This window comes from Watersipora subatra, chromosome 3 (genome assembly GCF_963576615.1).
Source record: "Watersipora subatra chromosome 3, tzWatSuba1.1, whole genome shotgun sequence".
NCBI classification, from domain to species: Eukaryota; Metazoa; Bryozoa; class Gymnolaemata; order Cheilostomatida; family Watersiporidae; genus Watersipora; species Watersipora subatra.
Genome location: NC_088710.1, coordinates 68,063,470 through 68,087,459, shown reverse-complemented (window position 1 = coordinate 68,087,459; position 23,990 = coordinate 68,063,470). Strand labels below are relative to the sequence as shown.

Genomic DNA, 23,990 nt, shown 5'->3' with positions numbered 1-23,990 from the left:
GAGAATTACTTTTAACAATGACATAAATTTATGATTGGCAATATGATACTGTATCTGATCAGTATTAGATATGATCATTATCAGATGTAATTTAAAGCATTACATTTTTTGGCAAATATGTTATGCTCATTTTGATGCTGGACACATACATACAATATAAGTAATTTAGCTCAACTGTGCGCAACCATTGTATCTATCAATAAGATATTATAAAGATATAACTTACCATATATAACACCTATTTAATGCAGCCATTCTGTTTCAGTGCGCAATATGTAATTGTTTCATGTTATAATCACTACCATGCATCAACTCAGATTACAACAACATGAAATTTTGATGTTTTAGTTCAAAATTTTGAAATGACCAAACTTATGCAGCTGTTTTGAATCTGTATTTAGAGCCATTGCAATTTCAGCAAAGTTCAACATGATTTCTCCTTGTGATACTTATAATGATGCAGAATATATAACTGAACCAGCAACAATTGTACGAGTTTTTGAAGAGCGATATGACAACTCTACAGAAGCATCTGACATAGCAAGATTAGCCAAGGTATGTATATATTTTTCAAATACATTTTCACCAAAAAATAGCAGAAAATTGTTAGCATTCGTATGTATCTATCTTCCCAATTATAAAACAAATGATGGTGATGTTGTAAGTGTGTATGTTGGTGCAAACTTCTTTAAGTTATCATGTACCAGCCAATTATAGTTCTGGTAATCTATAGCAGCTGCAACAGACAGGTCTAGTGGTCTTTGACATAGCTTAAAAAGTGTGTATTTATACCATGGTCTTGGCAACTTATTACAGCTAGATTTGCAACACAGTTAAAGCAGTAAAAACTTAATGTTAGATTAAAAGTCAAAACAGATTATGACTCTGTAATGATGCATGATTTGTGGATATATGCGATGCCTCCACAACCCCTTCAGTAATAATACTTTTTATCGCTAGAACTTTTAGAAGCTTACGAAAATGATGAACTTTGTTTATAACAGCCTGTAGTCAACATTTTTTTGGCTATGTGGAAAATAGGGTTGAATTAAAAAAGCAATCGATAACGGAATGATGTTAACTAGCAACAGTAACTCATATTCTGCAAGATCAATTTACATGTACTATATTAGATCCTACAAAAACTGTTGCTAGTTTTCTGATCAATATTTTCACAAGATAATAATTTCAGTGACCGAACAATGTTATCAGGTTTTACTATAATTGATTGTACTTTAGTCAATAAGATAAATTATTAAACATGCCCAAAGACAACGTGCAATCATTCAAATCCAAAAACGTGTAAACCATACTGTAACCAGAAAGAAATCAAAGCTGCATCTTCACTCTCCCGTAGTCCAAAATTGTAGCCTTTATTATAATATGTCTAGGTAAAATATTTTCTTTACCGATGAAGATTGATATGTACACCAGAAGTGATCCTTGAAACGCGCCCAGCTACCTTACAACTGACCGGTTGACTAGGTTTCTATCTTCAAAGCTTTGAATACAGCGTTGAGCTTAATCAATATATCCATGTTTGTAAAGAAGAATAATGGAGTAATTAGCTGTCTTACAAAGTTTGGTTATTGCACGCCAATGGTTATAGAAATTCATCAATAGTTGCTAAGAAATCTAAACGCTCACATGCTCAACAATCTGCTACCATATTAATGCACTGCTGTGCTGTCAGGGGTGGATGAAAAATTAATGTGTCATAAATGAAAAAACAGCAGTTCAAAAACAGGACTATAAGCTATAATAAGATTTCACGTAGCCCTTTTTCTATTTCGTATATAAAATTTTGACAGAATTTTAGCATTATAAAAGGTTGCCGCAGAAGGTCTAATACCAACTTGTTACTCCCCTAGTTAGACATGTTAGTAGTTACTAGTTGGCAGTCTCAAGAGTGTTTTAAACAGCACAGGTTAGTAGTTTAAGATCTAAGCATGGCTGCCATGTTTCAAGATGAAATTGTATATGACGAGGTATATGTTCCACCTCAGTATGAAGAGCAACAAATCAACTCTGAAGGAGATGGAATCAAACTGGTACAGTATTAAAAGTGTAGATTATTGCTATTTTAGTTGCACAATACTTGATTATTCTAAAAGTAGTTGATTATATTGCATTATTTTATAGATAAAAATAAAAGTTATTCGAGGTCATCAGGACTGTATTAACTCGGCAATATTCTGCTGTAATGATACTAGAATTCTGAGTGCCTCAAGAGATGGCACAGTTAGAATGTGGAAAAGTGATGGTGGCGATGAACTAGTCAAGTACGAGAACCTACACGCACCTGGAACTAACATAACTAAATGCTGTATCAGTACTGATTGCAACAGGTCAGCTTACAAATATTTACTGGTCCAACGGGTGAATACTATATACATGTCAAGAAAACATAACTCCATGAAGATGTTGCGTAGTATGTCAAAGTTGCTACGAGACGGTTAAAACTGCTACATAGCTCTGGTTGTGATAAATATTCACCATTACCGGAAATGTGCTGGCTTTGAGAAAATTCTCATAGACAAGACTAGACAAAGATTACCAAAAGATAGAGGCGCGTTTAAAAAGGCTTCAGCTGTTTTAAAGCTTTGATTACTTAGAATGTTTACAAAAGAACACCCAAAACTCTGCAACTGGCAAGAGTTATGTACTTCATTTATGTCAACAATCTCTAGAAGTTTGCAATCGCATGTTTATCTACTGTTGGTCTTGCTAGGCTGGTATCCAGTGGTTGGGACAGGAGAGTCCGGGTAACGGATGCTGAAACTGGAATGTTTCTGGTATGTTATTAACTTATTATTTACACCTCCTGGCCTTACACAGAGCTGCACAATTCTGAAATAATCAAGCGCAATAGTTGCAAAAATGAAGTCTTATATTTGACAGTGGACCGGTGAGCACAGAGGACTAGTAACTGATTGTAATCTGTCCCGTGACGGCAAACTAATTGTGTCCAGCTCAGATGTGGACCACACAATCAAACTCTGGGATACAGTTTCTGGAAAACTAGTCAAAGAAATAGCTGGTAGCTGTTTGAAGATACGCAATAAATGAACAGATAGCTATTATGAGTTTATTATTTCTATAAGGAGGAACAAATGGCACTAGTCCTAAACATACAAATCATTGACAGAACGAATCAGATTAGCACGGTCGCACAATTAAACTATGACTATTTGGGAATAACGTACCTTTTTTCAAGGTTTTCCACATACTTCACAAACTCACTAACTTTTGTAGATCTACATACAAGCACGATCACAACATGCTGTTTTGACAGTAAGGATGTGAGGGTTGTGAGTACTTCAATGGACAAAACATGTAAACTATGGGATTTAAAATCAGGGGTGAACACTGTAACACTGCAAGCACATGAGAGCATCATATCGGATGTGGCGAGCACCGATAATGGCCAGCTGGTTGCCACATGCGGTTGGGACAAAATGATATATCTGTGGGATATAACTACTGGCATGTACAGGTCGCAAGGTCCCACAGCTCTTGAAAAACTGCATGAAGGGTGCATCAGTGCAGTATCATTCAGCAAAGATGGTTAGTAAATCTCAACTAGTTTTCTCTATTCTAATTGTCTAATTCTACTAAAACGATTTTGTTCAAATGCCGGTATGTGAAGTTGTTCACAGAAGATGAGCAATGCAACAATAAAGGTTAGGTGTTCATTAATCACCCATTTTGAGAGGCTATCAGGTATATGACATCCCGTTGAAAGAGTGAAATGTTCAACAACGCAACTCATGCTTCATTTTTATCCATCAAGAACAAAAGATATGTCCTCATTTTTTGAATTGCAGGAAGTTTTCTCGTGTCCGGATCATATGACAAAAACGTAATGATATGGGATACAATGGAACATAACATGAAGCTAAAGCTACAGGTAAGCACAAACGATTAAAATGGAAACTTCTCACACGGCACTTGTATCAAAGGATTTCTCAATACTAAGGTTTTTTCATTTCATTCTTAAAGTTTGACTTGCAACAAAATTCACATAACAGTTATTTGTTATCGAAAGGTTCACCATGTCTTACTCTGCTGTGTTTTAGGTGCAAAATATGTGGAAATGTGATTAAAAGCTCTTAAAAGCTCAAAAACGAACAGTTAATCGCAGCCATCACGAAAACGTCGTAGGTTGGAATCTCTTTATTTCGATGACGTACTCAACTCGACGCGGTTATTGTTTTGACACATGATGTTATCACGTGAATTGAAAGGCCAACAAAAGGCTCAATATAAAACGTTTCGTAGCACTAGTTTATGACAAACACTTCAGGTTTTACCGGAAAGCCCTTATCAACTATAGATGCTCGCTACTTTGCAGTTTCGTTTCAGCTTGGTCTAATCATCTAGTGGTAATCTGATCATGTGACCCATACTTCCTGCAAAATAGGGCGAACGACTTCTGCAGTATTTTCGGACTATCACAGGTGCCCAACAGGCTCCTCATGTTTATCAGAGGATGATATGCACTCCTTCGAGCTAAGGTTAAAAGATTAAACAAATTTTTACGGTAGGTTTTGAGATATCAGTGCTCAAAGTGACAGCATTACAATGATGATGAAATGGACACCTAAGGACAATAGATATGGTTTTATTGAATGCGTGAAGTATATTTGTGAAAATATTTTAACGAATGAGGTTGCATGAACGTGTAAACAGAAGCACATCGTGTTCAACTACATCCCATTTGAGCCGTTTTGGAGAGGGATTTTAACATAGTGTTTTCGTGATGGCTGCGATTAACTATTTGTTTGTCTTTTAGCTTTTAAGAGCTTGTAATCACGTTTTAAAATATTTTGCATATACAACACAGCAGAGTAAGACATGATGAACCTTTTGATACCAAACAGCTGTAATGTGAATTTTGTTGCAAGTCAACCTTTAAAAGGTTGTACTAACAATGAGATAGTTTCAAGAGAAGGTTGGATGTAAGGCTGCTTTCAAAAGAAACTACGTTATGCGCAGCAAAAATTTTCATATTCTTATAGGTATAGTCTCGCAAGCGTATTACCAACTGCTATTTTTAATCGAAGTGTTATCTTGCACGTGTTTTGAAGGTCTGGTTTATAGCTTATTATCGTGATTTAAAGAACTGCGCATTTTGCCAATCATTCTATTGCTGACAGATATAAAGGGTCATAAGCTTTTAATGAGAGCAAGGCTTCATGTTTCTATGACAGAAATAAACCAGTCATTTCCAATTTGGTTTGTTGAGGGTTTGTCAATGCTGAAAAGTTACCAGTAAAAGTATGGAAACTACTAAATAAAAAAGACTATCTCGCGAGTTAGGTAAAGATAAAAAAATTTGTTTGTCATCCCATACAAACAAAGAGTATATAAAATACCCCAAACTAGTTGTGAGAGCCAGTGCATTGTCAAATGAGCCAGAACTGATCACATCTTTCATTTTACAGGGCCATGAAGGTTGGGTGACCGATGTATCCTTTAGTGATGACGGTAAATGGGTCATGTCAGCATCAAGTGATGGCACCATTAGGTTATGGAACATTGTAGAGAGTGACAAGATTCCGACGATGAATGAAAATAAAAAGACAGTTGGTCTGCGAGTCTCAACAGTACGCTGTTCAACTTACATGTTTTTTTAATATTGCAGCCTTACATATACATAGCTGCCTTAATTCACGTGTCTGTAACCAACACAATATCTTGTTTGTCTTAAATAGGTCTATCCTAATGCTACATTCTGGGCTGATTATAAATTTTTTACAATTCATTCACAATTTGGCAGTGACATTCATTAGAGAAAAAAACCATCAGTATAGAAGATTGCATATAGGTATAAGTTAAATGCCAACTGAGCTTGAACAGATTAAGTACTTTGATCCCATAATGAGATTAGTTTGAGAGTCCTTTGTGTTTTAGTGTACCAACTGCAAGAAGCCATTCTCAGTAGCTATGCTAGACGATTCAAGTACACCAGGGCACACACTATGTGTCTTTTGTCGAATGGAATCTCGACCAACGATATGGTCTGTAATTGACAATATTATAAACAGTGACAATTTAGAAGAGGAGCCAGAGCACTTCACAGCAACAGAAGAACCAACAACTTATGACGAAAGTGTCCAAGGGACTATAAAAAGAATTGCGAGTTCTGATATTTAATTATATATATTAGAAGTCAACTATACAGCCTACCTGAAATATCCATGAACATCAGCATTTTATTGCTACACTGACCTCATTTGGCTGCCTGTTTTCAAAATATGTGCTATAAAATAAAAATACATCTACTAGTAAAGATTTGGTTTACACCTATTATGTGATTGTTCAGTTTTACTTTTTGACATCAGAAAAAGTTTGTTCTTCCCATATGGTAGTACCATCACATGCACAAATTCTTTTGAAGTTTTCAAGAATACCGGCTGATCTTGCAATGATTCCACAAGCTAATTTATTCCAGTTTAGAGATAATTTTTCGTTATGCTGAGAAGACACTACCATTGACCTTCCAATGATATCCCAAACTTTTACGCGTTCAGTTTCAATTCTGAATGTGGAGTGGCCAGTGTCATCACAAGCGATTTCGCCCAAATCTCCATACAAATTTTGTCGTGAGCACTTCTTCTCCAGGTCTAAAACTTGCCCACAAGATTTGCACCCGTCAGTAATATCGCCGTATTCATGAATAGCTAAACGGTGTTTCGATGTTGGACACAATCCATCGAGCGTGCCATCGACAATGCAGACTTTCATTGTACTCTGAACTAATCGAACAACCCCTTTAATACGTGTCTCTGGTAATCCTTCGTTCATTATCGCAACAGCACTCCCAAGATTAACAGCGTCTCTACCGCCAGCTCCAACGCCGGTAATCAATGCCTTTTTACCAGTCTCCTCAACAAACTTTACTACTTCAGACGATGGTAGCGCAGATTCGAGAAAAACAGTTTGTTTCTCGAGATTGATGTTAAAACTTTTTATATTTTTATTAGATTTCAAGTGCCGTTCTATGACTGCAGAGCATTGTTCACATGTCATGTCAACAGCAAGCTCAATTTGCGTAGCTGCGGAATCCCCTGGCATGTCGTTGGACGACATTTTGTGTGGTCACATGACGTATTAAAAACTTTACTTTACAAAAATTTTCGGTTTTATTTTTATATATTAAATTCAATTTTGATTAAAAAAATTTGTTTTTTTAATAAACAAAATATATTAATATAATTGCAAAATTTTTGTCTAAATGCACAAATTGTAGACTGCAGCTTTGAGAGTTTTTTTTACCACAATCGGGTGGTTGCTGACTGTTTGCCGCAGAGTAAATTGTTTTTTATCACCATAGGATAGGTTCGTTGTAGTGTAATAGTTTTATGTCTAGTGCAAAGTAAGTTGTATTTAATGATCACTCCAAAAAGGTTTTTCATTTGTTGATCCCTTTGCGCAAGCAAATTCTGCAACACTCATAACTTTTTGCTTCTCACCAAAAAGTACTTCTTGTTCTAGCTCTTTAGGTCCGCTGGGTAAGCAAACTGGCCCAAACTAGCTTAGTGTTTGCAAGGTGTTAGAATGTGTGCAGGCTTAGTCAAGATTGTTTATGAGTTTGTTCTTGTGTTATCTTCGATAGAAACCTCGTAAGACCTGACGGAATCTGACAACTGGATGCGTATGAAGTACTTAATTAGCCAAACCCGCTTAATCGCTTTGATAATAAGTTTCAAAATGATCGAATGAGTAGTAGTTATTTTAATATATAGTTACTGACTATGCTGGATAAAAATATATATACATTAAAAATTGCCGTTGATGTATGTCATCTCATTAGGAATAGTCAACAAAGCTGGTTGATCGCGGACGAAAATCTCTGTTTACATTTTAATTAGTGGCTGTGGAAAAACTTAACTTCAAACCAATCCTTACAACAAGTGTGTTTTTACAAATGTTGCTTTGAAAATAAACAAAGCACTCCAGACACTAAGTCGCTGATGGCACCGTTCGAGAAGATGAATTACAGTTATGACTGCATAGTCATCTTCACGTAAAAAAGCTTTTGCCATACTTACTTGAAGTGACTTCATAAAAAACGTCTAAGACACGGGTTCAAATGTGTAAATCATTAATTGAATACTTGACGGACAAGTGACACTCATTGTACTCTTTGAAAAAAGCTCTCACAAGTGCAGTGTTGTTATTGAAGGTTTTATAGGGCTTGTTATTACAACAATGCCAGCCTCAACAGCACAATTATACATGAAAATTCAATAGTTGAGCTGGTGTCAAAATATTTTTGAATGAATTTTTGAAGAATGTTGTCAAAGTAATAAAACAACTAGTAACTGCCCATTCAGGAACTTCTATACTAACCAGAAGATCTCATGAATTGAACCAAATAAAATCTTGGAGACTCGTTTGTTGCCTGGACAAGTAACAGTCCCTTTATATGGATATCTAATAACCATATAAAGTCTTATCCACACAATGAACAAATGAACGTAACGAATTTAGTAACACTCTAAACAGCTTGCATCTGTAATTTTGTGTAGACTAATATTTAAGTAGCTATAGGTGGTATGGAACCCAATAAATAAGACCAAAATTTTACTTTTCAGAAAGAATACTGTTCATGATGAATAAGAAAATTGAGCAAAATAAATTATGGCTAGTTTTAAAATCCAACTTGAATTTGTCACTAAGAGAGGGAAAAAATTTCCAAAATTATGATATAAAAACGATCAAGCCAAAGCATATGATAGAATTGTGTGAGAACACGGAGCAATAAGAACAAAAGTGGCTTATAGAGGAAGCTTACGCTCTGTAACTCGATAAAGAATGAAATTCATTCCAACAACTTTTTGTTACAGAAAATCAATATTCTTCTGCTCATATACCCTGATCTAAAAGCAAACCCTAGTTTCCCTATAAACTCATGTCAAGTTGCTAAAAGGTTTTACTATATTTTTAACACGCAAGTATGATCCATGTACCATGCAATTTTTGTTTTAGCCTTTGACCTTATCTAGTTATCATAAAGATTACAGCTAAGCTTTGACTAGAGCTGCATTAGCTGTTTGGATATTTTACTGTGTAGTTGGCTTGATGCAACTAGTTTAATATATTGCTTAAAACAAGTCTCGGGAATTTATGTCAAGATATGCAGATTAAATTAAATACTAACTGTCATTTTCAAGAAAGCTATCTAAATAACTTGCTTAGGTTTATTATTTATTTTAGTAATGTAATATTAATCTGTCGCAATCGCAATGTGTATTAGTATATTATATTGATGATTATTTTTCTATATCTTTCTATTTCAGAGCTTGCATATTAAACTTCATTTCTTTTATTTTCATTTTTCTTAAGCACAGTAGTCGCTCTTACAATGTAAATAATCCAGTTCGAGAACGTTTGTTTTATAGGGATTTTACGTTATACAAATTGTAAAGTACATGTTAATTGCCTAATCCGTTCTAAGATCTTCTCAAGCTCACTCTTTTGGCCCTTCAAAACGAAAACAACTAAACTTAACTTTTTAATTTAATGACTACAGGAACTGTGGTGTTATTGGTTTTTATCGACAACTTTTTTCATATCAATCTCACTTGGTTTTGCGTCCTCAGCTATGGTAATTTTATGTTAGTTTAAGAGAGCCCACACCTTTAATGTCAATTTAAATCGTTTCTTTTCACTTTTTTCACACAGCAAGGTCTCTGCTAGAGAGAAAAAATATTGCATATGCCTAAAATAAAGTAAAACTAGAGTACATTTTTTACAATAATAATAAGATTGATGTCTGTTCTGTTTCTCCATTTTTCTGAAGCTAGAGTTAGGAGAAAAGATAGCTTTCAACGAGAATCCAAGCAGTGACATTCATCTTAGTAAACTGACACTATCACCTGCACCGATTCGCCAGCCTTTAGGTGTTTCTCAATAATTGCGCAGCTAGCTTACTTATTTCTTGTGTTTTATTGGCACACCTGACAATCTCTCATGACACACTAGACTGCCAGAGTATCAGTATATATAATAAAGATACCCTTATATGTTGTTTTCTCTCTCAAGTACAGCAAGAAAAAAAGTGTTATTTTTAAAGGTTGACTTGCAACAAAACTCCCATTACAGTTATTTGGTATCAAAAGATTCACCATGTCTTACTCTGCTGTGTTGTAGGTGCATAATATGTGGAAATGCGATTACAAGCTCTTAAAAGCTCAAAAACGAACAGTTGATCGCAGTCATCACGAAACCGCCGTAGATAGAATCAGTTTATTTCTCTGACGTAGTTAATCCATTTGGTTATTGTTTTGACACGTGATGTTCTCACATGAATTGAAAGGCTCAATATTAAACTTCTCGTAGAACTAGTTTATGACAAACACTTCGGGTTTTACCAAAGACCCCGTATCAAATATAGATGCTCGCTACTTTACAGTTTTGTTTCGGCTTGGTCTAATCGTCTAGTCGTAATCTGATCATGTGACCCATACTTTGCGAATAATTTCTGCAGCATTTTTCGATCATCACAGGTGACCAACAGGCTCGTCATTTTTATCAGACAATGATATGTACTCCTTCGAGCTAAGGTTAAAAAATTAAACAAATTTTTACGGTAGGTTTTGAGATATCAGTGCTGAAAGTGGCAGCATTACAATGACGATAAAATAGACGCGTAAGAACAATAAACATGGTTTTATTGAATGCGTGAAGTACATTTGTGAAAATATTTCGACAAATGAGGTTGCGTGAAAGTGTAAACAGAAGCCATGTTGTACAACTACGTCTCATTTGAGCCATTTTGGAAAGCAATTCTAATCTACGACGGTTTTGTGATGGCTGCGATTAACTGTTCGTTTTTGAGCTTTTAAGAGCTTGTAATCGCATTTCCACATATTATGCACCTACAACACAGCAGAGTAAGACATGGTGAATCTTTTGATGCCAAATAACTGTAATGGGAGTTTTATTGCAAGTCAACCTTTAAGGCTAACTATGATACTCATTATTCAAATCGAATTTGAGAACTTTCACCGACTTGACGCTTTACCTTATATGGAATTTCTTACATTAATTTGAAGCAAAAACTTATCATAAATTCTTTACGCTAAGTAGGATTTACGTAAAAGGAAGTTTATGTTATAGGAGCTTCTACTGTATAACTCTGTGGCTTGTTGTAAAATTCTCTTGCATAGCAGAGGTTTTATTGTCCTGCAAGATATAAGACTGCCATATAAAAATACTCAGCGATCTTTTCTTTTATGGGCAGAAAAGAAAAGAGTATTTCCCTACTCAACTCTAGTTGAGAGTCACAACTATGGCATGAGCACAGACCTTGTGGCAGTATTTTTTTAAATGGTTTCTCTGATTGTGTTATGTAAATTAGTATTATGTAAGTTAGTGTTATGTAAGTTAGTGTTATGTAAGTTAGTGTTATGTAAGTTAATGTTATGTAAGTTAGTGTTATGTAAGTTAGTGTTATGTAAGTTAGTGTTATGTAAATTAGTGTTATGTAAGTTAGTGTTATGTAAGTTAGGTGATTGAATAATTATAAATACTGGTCAACTTTATATATAGTTAAACCATGTCTAGGATTGAAACAGTGGAAAGCTTACCTTGTCCTTATCCTGTTATGGTATTTATCACTCAAGTTTATCACATAGAGGGTAAAATCATTCATACCATAAGTGAGTGAACTCGTATAAGTTATATAAGGTGATGTATCTTATAAGCAGACACCTGACGGAAACTCTACATTGGCAGTTTGTCAATTTAAATGTTGCTTCTTACATCCATTTTCATCTTTTCTATCTTTGGTATGATACAAGTGCAGACACTTCTCTGTCACATTTTATTTTGGATCAAGATACTATCTATTCCGAATTTCCGATTAAACAGAATTTCCCTTGCAGTATTATTGCAAGTGAACATTGTATCAAACTGTAAAAAACAAAAAATAAGGTTTTAATGCCAAAGTTGACTGCATACTAACAGTAAGTCCGGCGATGCCTAGGATCGCTTTCCTTTACAATCAGACAGCCCGCAGTTGGGTGTTTAAGAAGCTGGTTCTCAGGAACCAGGCAGAGTTCTGAAACCAAATAATTTAACAACCTGGTGGAAGGCGTGGAGCATTTGCTTGTGAAGTTTGGATGAAATCAACCAAAAATGTAGAAACTTGTATAGAATTTATTATACGGACTAACAGACAGGCACAATGACAAAGTGGGATTTATTAATATAGATTTTGCGTGTGACATTGTGCACAAGGTTTCCATAGAGACCAGTTTTTAGACTAACTTGTAGGCAGGTACATATTAAAAAGTGCGAAAGTGGGAATTTCAGATCCCTGAAAATCATATGACTATCATGTGGGAAATAAAAGATCGTTTGTGTTTGATTGAAGCTATAACAAGATGTGTATTCATAGTAGTAGTCGTGTAGTAACTGGTAAACTAATTTCAACATTCGAGTTTCATGATTGTAGGAGTATTTGTTGTGATTTCTTGCATCAGTTAAACTGTCTCCTCACAGAGCAAACTTAATATTTCTATTGTGTAGAATAACAGCTGTTGGCCAGAGTTGCTATACTATAATTATGATCTTTTTAGTTGGAACAACTGTAAAAGAATTGTTGATGTTAGAGCTTTTTAATTTATGTACGTTAGTTGAAAAAACTGAAAAATTCGTCTGCTTTGTCTGAGAATTTTAGAAAACTAGGTTTTCATGTTCAATTCATAAGCTTTTAATGTATATGAAAGATATCACGTGTGTGAGATATATAGAAAATTGTTGAAAAGGCCTCGAAAGGTTTTTAGAATTCATTCGATTGTATAGCAAGCTTTACGGTTTATCTTATTATGGTTTAACCAGAACTTATGATAATATGATCATTGTGGCATCAGGTTAGCTAAAAATAATCCAACAGACAACAAGCATTAAGAAACAGTTTTTATGAAGATAAATGTAAATTATATCACATCTATGTGGCGTTTTGGCAATAGCAGCATGTCAAAACTTGCTGGTCTTTATCTGCTGCATTGGATCATTCTATTGATTTCAATGCTATACCATAAGTTGTTTTACATGTGGTATATTTATAGTTAACAATATACGGAAGCGGTTGAGAAATAGGTCTGTGAGTTTGATGTTTTTGAAAGTTTCTTTTGAGAATAAGTAGTTTACAGCCAGTAAGAGATCTATCTAAAGGCCTATCTGCCATCCATAATATAGTCAAAAGACTAGTTTTACTGACATGGCTTGTGATTTGGTGGTCAGGTTCCTATAAATTCTATCTTCCTATCTTACTAATTAAACAGCCTCTCACAGACAGTTTGTGCATAAGTCGTTTCGCTTATTTGGTGTCTGCATATTTACCTGGTGACTACAGCCTGTTCTTTACTATCTAGCAATCAGTTTATTCCAAATCAGCTCATGGTCATTCTGGTTTAGCTTTCAACATACTCTCCAATATTCTTAAGTGAGAACATGGTCTAAACTCACTGTCTCAACTTGTTACTAAGTGTATTTTTGCACATGATTCAAGCAATTCTATTTGTATATTCTTAACAAGTGTGGTGCCGCTTGATCTTAGCCACGAGACTATTTTTCAATTGTCTCGCTTGTCCGGGTCGACATGCTATAACACTTGCCTACCGTGTCGAATTAGCAATACACTTTTTATACGGTGTCTATTGATCGTTACTTTCTAAAGCAATTAATGTATAAATCGACTTATCAATACTTTGAAATGGTTATTAATATTGTCATGGCTCGTTGCTCTATTATAAACTCATACGCAACACAAGGATCATGCGCCTAATCTTCATTGTCCCTATATGCGTATCTCTCTATGCCTCGCTGATTAATCTCGATTATCTTGATACAAATAACCTTTGGACCCCTCGTGGCCAATACCAAGTTCACTTTTGAGTAGTTAGAGGTTCAGACATGCTGTACTATGTTAAGGGCTAGGCACGAAAAGAGAGGACATATGAAGAACAACCGAGAATCTGTAGCTCTACTGAATTCTTGGGCGTCCTTTGGTAGTTTACAACATTTTGTAAGCTTCTTCTGAGAGGTTTACTTACTTCGCTGTATTTGGAATTCTGCTCATCTCTTGATCGGTAGCGCATTAGCATTTCATACAAATTGTAGATGACGGGTAGAGTTGTGATAGTAACTGGAGCTGACAGAGGGATAGGCTATGAGACTGCCCGCTATATGGCTGCAGAAGGAGGCTACGATGTAGTTTTGGCGTGCAGGGATCAGGAGAAAGGACAGAATGCTATTCATCAAATCAAGAAAGACAATCCAAGTGCTTTGGTCACGCTAATGCAGGTAAGTGGTAGCATTGTCTCGAAATCATGTAAATTACATAGTGTGTACCTACATTCATTGAGTCGTGAAAACTTGACCTTTATGGAAACCGCTTACATTATTTCACTTAAATTTACCTACCTGTCAAAATGGTTCGCAGGCAAAATTTTTAAATACATCTTCAACCTAGGTTTGTTTCTTTCTGTCACTCGCGCTTGTCTTTCTTGCTATTCAGCCTGTTACAGTAGTTCACTGGTCTTTAGCAGCAACTAAATGTATTTAGCAGCTTTTTGGTCAACTGACTATTCGGTGTAGTTATTCCGTAATTCATATCTACACATATACGTTGGTGTTCAGTTGTAAGGACACAGGTATATTCTTGGTAGAAGCCACACCGCTTCAAATGTGTTGGTTTCTGTCACTTGGTTGAGAGCCAGCCGAGAGTTCGTACATTGAGCAACACTGTTTTAAAAAGCGATGAAAAAATAACATTGTTTGGAAAATGTCTAGTTTATAAACGGATTCCCTTAAGGCTGATTAACACTATATCGCCTCACTGTATGTCATGGTTGTTTTATCAGCGATTATTCATCGACTATGCACACTTTAAACCGATGCCATCGCCGAGACAACACGGATACGTCAGGAAGCATTGCATCAGAATGGAGTTTTCTCACTAAGATCCTCAATATGAGGCAAAAAGCGTGAGAACTCATTTATTAATACATCATAACTTCTTTTTTTATACATATTCATGTATAGTTTACTTATTATTCTAAACAAAAATACAAAAGCCACAAGTACATACATTTATTCAGTGGATATCCCTTATACGTAGTACGAGGCCGAAAAGAATTAAAAAGTGTGTTTGTTTTAATTGTTGGTGCAAAAACACAATGTTGGTACAAATGAGAAAGCTTGACATTACAGCTGTCAAATTTTCTCAATATTTCGCCGTGCTTCCACGACAGTCTACGCAATGCGCGCCATTTTGGCGATTGTGATTGGCTGTTGCGGATTGTCAAGATCTATATTTACATTCGTGATAGATAGTTGCTGTGGGGTGGTATTTAAACGTTTCAGCAACACATTGTATAATAAAAACGTTATGCTGCAGACTATTCGCTGTTATAAACACGAATGGGTTTGTGTAGTGTGTCCACTACAGTAGTGTTCACGCAGTAGTGTGTAATGTGAACCTGCCATAACACGCTTGCTTGTAAGATATGTAATTTAGTTGGAGTTGTGTTCTTTATGCAATGAAAGAAAAACTCCAATAAAGACTTCTTTTCATAATAAGTAGTTATTTAGATTATGATTACACTAAATATTAAATGTCCGTTGATTGAAATTCAGTTGAACTTTTGTGTGTGTTGTTTATTAGTTTGGTTGTCTCTTATTTAACACAAGGAATAGAAATCCTAAATGCAAGTCATTATAACACCTCAATATGGACTTATCTAAAAATCAATATATAGAAGTCTTCTTTTATTATGAATATCTTCAGGGTAACAGATTTTACTTGTTGCATTAGTCTCTTGCTCTTCTGCTATATGGTTAACTATACCATGGAGCTCAACTGGAGGTCAAATGGAGGTCAACTGGTCAGAATTGAATGTTGTATCGCTCATTTTAGTTAGATTTATCATCACTTACATCTGTGCGAGATTTCGTCACAAACTTCACGATGAAAAAGCGGAAGTTGCACGTGTTGGTCAACAATGCAGCCGTGAAGCTTTCCTCTACCGACTTGACCGCCAAACCAACTCGGGATCAAATAGAAGTGACCATGGCCACCAACTATATTGGTAGGAATTATTCTCTTGTTTTAGATGGTTACATTCTTTCAAAGGGTTCTTCCATTTATTAGCGAGTTTTGCTTTAAATTTAGCGTTTTGTTACTGTATTCTCTGACAATTTTCGCAGCTGCGCAAGAAAAGTTATTTTCTCTCTATTAAGTGCTTTTATGATGGCCACTAAGCAACATCGATTAGTCAAAACAATCGTTAATATCAGCCAATTGTCATGAACACGAGAATATCCACTATTTCTTATGCATTGCAAGACTGCCATCGGATCTTTTTGTGTATGATGGGCATTTAGTCGTGCTCATCACTTTGCATATTAGTGTAATTTACTGACATACTTGTAATTACCATTCTTACAGGTCCTTTCCTTCTCACACACCTCTTGCTCGACCTGCTCGTCACTGCTGCCCACATGACTGGTGACGCACGAATTGTAAATGTCACATGCGCCGAGCACGATCATGAGAAGCTTCCCGGTGAGCAGCGTGTATTGTGAATGGTCAATGATGGCAGGGCTTACCTGGTTGAAATCTTGCTGGGTGTTTGGATTGTTATAAGGATGTAGATTAGTTTTCTATCATTATTGTTGTTGTAGACCAGTGGTCATCCTTCAGACACGGTGCTGTCCTGATGGTCATTTGTAGGCGTGTTTTAAAAAATACTGTCATGCAAAGAACAAGAAAATCTTTAATATTTACTACTACTAGAAATTTCACTGTCATACAGCCCACGACCAAAGTGATAATGAAAAAAAGAAAGGGTACTGTTGGTTGTTGAAAAAGTAGTTCTCAGCAGGAATTGACAGAGTATAGTGTAAATGAGACTTGTTTGAGATGATATAAAATAAATTTGAGGGAGCACGACTCTAAAAAGGTGCAACTAACAATTTATTTTGGAGGTAAAGTTGGGTTGAAACCAGGTATACGAGTAATTGGTTAATTGTTGATATTACAATATCTGTTATAATTATACAGTATCTGTTAAGGGTCGCGCAGTCTAGTCTCCTCTCTTTTGCGTTGTAAGATTTGGGCATTGATAGCTAATCGAGTGATGCGCTCTCTAGCGAAGTTGTTAACAAGTAAGTCATTGATGTTTCGAACTCGAGAGAGAGCAACAAACGATATTCCAGCGGTCATTTTGTGGTGGCCTATATCAATGACAGCTTTAGCTATGGTAAGACCGTGACTCTCGTGTATTGTCAAACCCCATGCTAGATCGAGAGGAATGCCTGTACGGCTAAGAGTGTAAAGAAATTAACAAGTAAGTCGTTGATGTTTCAAACTCGAGAGAGAGCAACAAACGATATTCCAGCGGTCATTTCGTGGCGGCCTATATCAATGACAGCTTTAGCCATGGTGTAAGACCTTGACTCTTGTGTATTGTCAAACCCCATGCTAGATCGAGAGGAATGCCTGTACGGCTAAGAGTGCTAGAAATTCCACTGTACAGCTATAAAATATGTTTATTATATCTCTGACATGCAATATTAAAAGTAAAATATATTGTAATATATAGTTTGAAAGTTGGTTGTATTAAATGTAGAATGGTTTTGACAGTGATATGTAGCAGAAATAAATATTAATAAAATAAATATGTAACTATCTCAAACTTATGTTTTACAAAAATAAAATAAATATTAATTCAAGCCGTAGACCTAACCTACTGTACATAATTTAACTAACAACAACAATAAAGAAATATGTTTATTATATCTCTGAAATGCAATATTAAAAGTAAAACGGCAATCTGCCGTGTAATATACAGTTTGAAAGTTGGTTGTGTTGTAAATGTAGAATGGTTTTGACAGCGATATGTAACAGAAAGCAAGCGTTACCTTCACGCGTCTGGAAGTTTTATGCAAACTAGAATGAAATAAAGAAATGTTCTTGTCATAAAGGGGCATTGTAGTTCCGCCTTAGCTTGTAGATAAGATGCAAAGAAATTTGGCTAATGTTCTAGATAATTTAAAAAACCTTCGATAATTGGACAAAAACGTAGGCTGATAAACTGTGTACCACATTTTCGTACCTGTAAATCGGTCTACGCCTCAAACAGTCTACTTTAATTACACAAACCTTCGGCAATTAAACAATGCCATAGACTGGTGAAATGAGCACGTTTTTCTCGTGAAATGCGCACTGCTAAATAGTTCTACTATCTGTCGCACGGCTTTATTGGCGTATCGTAGGCCGGTCTTAACTATTATTAAACCAAGCTTTTCAAGTGTTTTGTGGTTTTGTGACGATTTTTGGCCGAATTAATCTGTCGATTTAGTATAATCCGATCAGATGGGTTAGTTTTAAGGTATTGCGGTAACCTTTTAAAGACTTGGTAACACGTTTAAATAGGTTTATATGTGTTTTGTATCGTTATTATACTTCAACGACTCTACAAAAAAATGGTTAAATTTGTTGATGATATTTCAATGCAAGGGTTTGCGATGTTGTTGATGAATAATTTTCGTAAGTTGTGTGCACATGCATTTATCATAAAAACTCTCAAACTTCACTGATTGTCTGTCTGAAGCCGAGGTTAGAGATTAGAATAAAATATTGTGTTTAGAGATATTTAAATCGTGACATTTAGCTTGGTAGACTAGCACCTGCACCAACCGACCGTCTCGTGTCTCAAAGGAGTTGTGCTATTTATATAATAATAACTATTATATATAAAACTAATAACTATTTAAAAAACTAAATAGTTATTAGTTATTCTCTTTGCTTTTCATCACGCCTAACGACATCTCATGGCCTCTCATGGCACTCTAGACTAAAAGGACACTAGTTATAATAATATATCACTTCTGCTTTATAGATTAAAATTTACAATTGTTTAGCAAGGTATGGCAATCTGTGTCTGCGTTGCAAGGTAGTCTTTTTAGATGTTGTCCTAAAATTGAACGTCTGATGCAGTTGAAATTCTAGGCAACCTGGACTGTTGTGTTTTTATTGGAACTTTTCAGTGGTTTCAGTCGAGCACATAAATAAGGGATGTATGGTGGTGGTTGAAAGACATCATATGCACCTTCTGCAGTATTGCTTTTATCCATCTCTAGAATGTGTAGCTTCAAAAACCCACCACTGTCATTTTTCATAGGGTGTTTCTAAGGTCTTGTGTTATTCTTGAGCAATCTAAAGGGGGGTTGTCTGCCCATTGAAATGTGATGCGTACGTTAGTGTAGCAACTGTGTTGCAATGAGGTGAATCTCAGGGTGCTAAATCTCAGTGAAAAACTATTTTTGGAGCGGTATGGAAAATTTTGATGGCGAGTACAGTCTACATATTTCGTGAAAATCATTACTGGGCAGACAACTCACTTTAATTAAAAGTAATTTGTTTCATTGAACAATTTATACTCACTTGACACACGCTCAAGGAAAAGTAGAAAGTTTTGTCCTTTCGAGTTATGTAGGCGACTAATGGCTCAGCTGACACAAAAACTTAATGCTGTGGGCAGCACTTCATTAGGCCACCATTACCTGTTATCAAGGATTTTATAGAACTTTGTTTAAATTTGCATGATATTTGTCATAAAAGCGAATCTTATCACTGAGATAGTTTTGGGTGCATTCCATATATTTTGGCTATGGTTTGGTTATAATGGGTTTTAGTTGCTATGTTTGCATGACATTTTGTTAGTTATGAGTATATGATCTTTGTTGAAGATGCAGATTATTTCACAGGGTAATTAAGTAGCAATATTATAATATTATTATTTCACTTCACTTTTTGTTGTTTATTCAAATAATATCAGTCTGAAAGATTTTTTGCACATTCAATGAAATACATAGTCATTTTTTCTTAGTTTATTTCTACATCAAAAGAAATTCTGTAGGTTATAATTTTTATTTTGGGAGTGAGAAATTTAGTGCATGAACTTTGATCAAAGCAAACTTGGTTGGTGAGCTAACAATCCCATCAGATTTTGTGACTTTATGTCATAGTTGTGTAATCAGACCAAGGTTTAATGTAATCGAGTTGCAGGTGTTTGCTACCCTAGTATAAAAATCAATAAGCCTGCGGTAATAGAACATTTGATCTTTGAAGCTCTACGTAGATTTACTGTTCAGAATTTTAATTAAGATGATACGAAATTTAATGATACGAATGCAAAATATTCATTAATCTCGCTACATCCTGTTCTGTTAACATCACTAACATCCTTTGATGTAGGTTAAAACTTCCTTCAAATTGTCATATTGACTGCCATAGGCTATTGTTTGCGCTTGGTTCGCTAGATTTATTATGACTTTTACAATGACTTGATTTTGTTGGTTGTATTGTTGATTTCAACTATTGATGGAAAACTTCTCTCTTGTGACAATGTCATAATTTATGCAAATGGTTTGGTTTGGCAATTCAGTGGTCTCTCGAGTGTTCTTCATCATCCATGATAAACAGCATTCTCTATCTGTTGATTCATCAAATAATAAAACGCAACGCATTTCCCTTAGGTAGCACAGATTTCTGCGCTTATCAGCAGAAAGGTATAGATGCTTGCTGAAATACTTTTTCGCCATCACATGCTTTGCTCAAATAGCCAAGGTTTTTTGCTTGCTTGTTTTCGGACATGTTGACTTTTGACTGGCCAATTAGCTTTTATCTGCCCGCTCATAAAGCTTATATCTATTTTCTGTTAACATTGTTGATAAAATGTGTAAAAAATAATTATATGTTAGTATCAGGGTTGATTGGGGTGCATCATAATCTGTATCATGTGATGCTCATCGTTCAATCTACATGTAGATATCCAATGTTTCAGGTGTTACAGAGTTGGATGTAGACAACTTCCAACTAACTAAAAAAGGCACTTTCTCAGGACTTCAAGCGTATAAAAATTCTAAGCTTTGCAACATCCTATTTAGCTACCAACTGGCCGATAGTCTCAGCGGCACGGGGGTGTCAGTCAACTGCATCAATCCTGGTGAGTTGGGCCTATTTCACTATGTTCACAGCTCAGATAGACATGCAGTCCACCTGTGTGATAACTAGCAGTGTCAAGCCTATCAGGTTTTCAGTTGTTAGACAACTAAGGCTAGATGTCACAGAAACTGAACTTGTGAGAGAACATTGTTATAAAACTTGCTCCAATCTGAAGGCGGTTTTTGCAGTAATGCTTGAAAGCTGACACAACTAAGACAATAATTTTGTCACATTAAGTATTTACCCATGTATTGACACACAAGTATGACACAGTAATATTTTTGTCACAATTTTTTGACGAAAATAAGACAAACATACAGCTGTCAGTGCTCATTACACGAGTCTTCTGTTGGAAGACTCTTCTGTTGGAAGACTCTTCTGTTGGAATCCATAAGAAAAGTGGTAATAACTAATATAATATATGCAAACATATAATAGATGCCTGCTGCATGATGTCAGGAAAGATTTTGGCTTCTGTATCTTTTGGCTAATTTTTTAAAATTCGAAACACTTTAATGCATATTTATAAAGAGTTACCAATATTTTAGCTATTTGACTTTCTTTGCCAAAAAAATTCAACTAATTATGCGAACAGTTGAAAGGCAGGATGCTTTGACAAATTTCTGTGTGTCATAGTTTGATGTAATTCATTATACAGTTCGTGCAGCTGTTGATTCTGCCATGAAGGTGGCACACACCTATCAATACAATGTCAATGTATGTTCAGGTTGCAAAAATGTTTCTTAATTTTAAAAATCAGTCCTTGTGCCGACCTTCATTTACGCAAATGTTACTCCGATCCTGCTATTATTATTATGACTAGGAACATTTGAACATAGATTGTTTTAGGTTCGTTCACAAGAAGAATTTATTGGATGTTTTTGTTGTAAAAAGTCTTTTATGTTGAAGTTAAAGGTTGGCTTGCAACAAAATTCACATTACAGTTATTTGATATCAAAGATTCACCATGTCTTACTCTGTTGTGTTGTAGGTGCAAAATATGTGGGAATGTGATTACAAGCTCTTAAAAGCTAAAAAACTAACGGTTAATCGCAGCCACACGAAACTGCCGTAGTTTGGATTCTCTTTCCAAAACGGCTCAAATGTGACGTAGTTGTGGTAGATGGTTTCTGTTTAAACTTTCTTGCAACCTTATTGGTCGAAATATTTTCACAAATATACTTCCCGCATTCAATAAAACCATGTCTATTGTTCTTACGCGTCTGTTTTATCGTCATCATAATGCTGTCACTTTTAGCAGTGATATCTTATAACTTACCGTAAAAATTCATTTAATTTTTTAACCTTACCTCGAAGGAGTACATATCATTGTCTGATAATCATGACGAGCCTGTTAGTCATATGTGATAATCGAAAAGTGCTGCAAAAATTATTTGCGAAGCATTGGGTCACATGATCAGATTACGACTTGACGATTGAATAATGCCGAAACAAAACTGTAAAGTAGCTAGCATCTATATTTGATACGGGGTCTTCGGTAAAACCCGAAGTGTTTGTCATAAACTAGTACTACGATGAGTTTTATATTGAGCTTTGTATTGGCCTTTCAATTCACGTGAGAATATACGTGACAAGACGATAACCAAATTTCGTGGTTACGTCATCGAAATAAAGAGATTCCAATCTACGACGGCTTTTCGTTTTTGAGCTTTTAAGAGCTTGTAATCACATTTCCACATATTTGGCACTTACAACACAACAGAGTAAGACATGGTGAATCTTTTGATACCAAATAACTGTAATGTGAATTTTGTTGCAAGTCAACCTTTAAGGATATAGTTGTACATATGTTATCCGAAGGGAGGAGAGATATAGCTTGGGATGAGATTTAACTACCACGAGATACACACTTCGCGGTGTTACTGTTTTAAGTGTACTACTTAGGAAAGTTGATGGTATGCTGCAGGTAATATTCCAAGTGTTGATGGTATGCTGCAGGTAATATTCCAAGCACGCAGTTGGAAAGCAGATCAAGCAAAGTGAAAAGAGGTCTGAAATTAGTATGCCTCCACTATCTACTTCGCTGCGCAAAGTTTACACAGACAAAGAAACAAGCAGGAAAGCAAGTCGCTCTACTTGCATCATCTGATAAATATAAAGGTGAGATACCTGTGGAAAGGAGGCTATCGTGTGAGAGGTCAATGATGGAAATCTCATTGTACTGAATGTCAAAGCAAAACAATTCTTATATGCTCTTGTCGTTTCTTTACCGTGTAACCGACTAATATTTGATCAACTCTGATTGGCCAGGTTCAACGGGTTGCTATTACGAGGACGGTGTAGCGGAGAGGTCTTCAATAGAATCATATGACAGAGAGCTCAGACAGAAGGTCTGGAATATTAGTAAGAAGATAGCAGGCCTTGGTAGGGATGATGGATTTGATGATATTAGTCTTCACAGCACTGTGTAGCGTTCATATACATGTATTTACTCCATCTGTCATTTAGGAACGATTTCATGTTTTCATATTGCACCCCCAACATTGATCATTTTAGCACCCCTAACATTGATCATTTTACTGATCAATCCTCCTTCAGTTATACAAGAGCTAGCATAGAGTTTCCATGTTTAGCAGGCAGCACCTCCAACTGATTTGTAATGAGTTGTTGCAAATACAAATTTGATAGGTGTTAGTCATTGGAGTTGTCTTATTTAATCTCACTGCTGCGCAAAGGCAAATAAATGTGAGGTTTGTTTTTGTTGTTATCGTTGTTTAGGACTGCTAGAGGTGGCAGTCTGTTATTTATAATTCACACATTATGTCATTTATATAAAGACTGCTGTATCATTACTGCTTGTCATCTTTTATTTTTTTATGTAGCAAGTAAAGCTTGAAGAAATTTTTTTTTAGCAACGTTCTGGTTATTGATGTTCTTGCATGCTCTGCTCATCGCTTCCGCTCAGCGTTTTCCAACTATGCTTTCCTTTCTATACTAC

At 35.6% G+C, this 23,990-nt stretch overlaps 3 protein-coding genes across 4 annotated transcripts; 2 read left to right on the top strand and 1 right to left on the bottom strand.

Annotated features, from left to right (window-relative positions):
• Window positions 1-1,913: 1,913 nt before the first annotated feature.
• On the top strand, window positions 1,914-6,174 carry LOC137390093 (WD repeat-containing protein 88-like). Its single transcript, XM_068076343.1, has 8 exons — window positions 1,914-2,051; window positions 2,143-2,348; window positions 2,732-2,795; window positions 2,902-3,040; window positions 3,256-3,567; window positions 3,828-3,910; window positions 5,448-5,609; window positions 5,917-6,174. Exons 1-8 carry the CDS (start codon window positions 1,950-1,952, stop codon window positions 6,157-6,159), a joined length of 1,311 nt encoding a protein of 436 aa, XP_067932444.1. The 5' UTR covers window positions 1,914-1,949; the 3' UTR covers window positions 6,160-6,174.
• Window positions 6,175-6,190: 16 nt separating this feature from the next.
• Window positions 6,191-7,089, bottom strand: LOC137390094 (copper chaperone for superoxide dismutase-like). The gene has a single exon (XM_068076344.1). The coding sequence runs from the start codon at window positions 7,078-7,080 to the stop codon at window positions 6,331-6,333; it is 750 nt and encodes a 249-aa protein (XP_067932445.1). The 5' UTR covers window positions 7,081-7,089; the 3' UTR covers window positions 6,191-6,330.
• A 231-nt stretch (window positions 7,090-7,320) lies between these two features.
• LOC137390240 (retinol dehydrogenase 12-like) lies at window positions 7,321-23,977 on the top strand. Of its 2 annotated transcripts, none has more exons than XM_068076560.1 (7): window positions 7,321-7,344; window positions 14,140-14,322; window positions 15,938-16,109; window positions 16,469-16,585; window positions 20,871-21,032; window positions 22,991-23,152; window positions 23,303-23,977. In XM_068076560.1, exons 2-7 carry the CDS (start codon window positions 14,140-14,142, stop codon window positions 23,461-23,463), a joined length of 957 nt encoding a protein of 318 aa, XP_067932661.1. In that variant the 5' UTR covers window positions 7,321-7,344; the 3' UTR covers window positions 23,464-23,977. The 2 variants fall into 2 exon arrangements, with proteins under 2 accessions (XP_067932661.1, XP_067932659.1); XM_068076558.1 differs by lacking the exon at window positions 7,321-7,344 and adding an exon at window positions 7,376-7,381.
• Window positions 23,978-23,990: the final 13 nt, after the last annotated feature.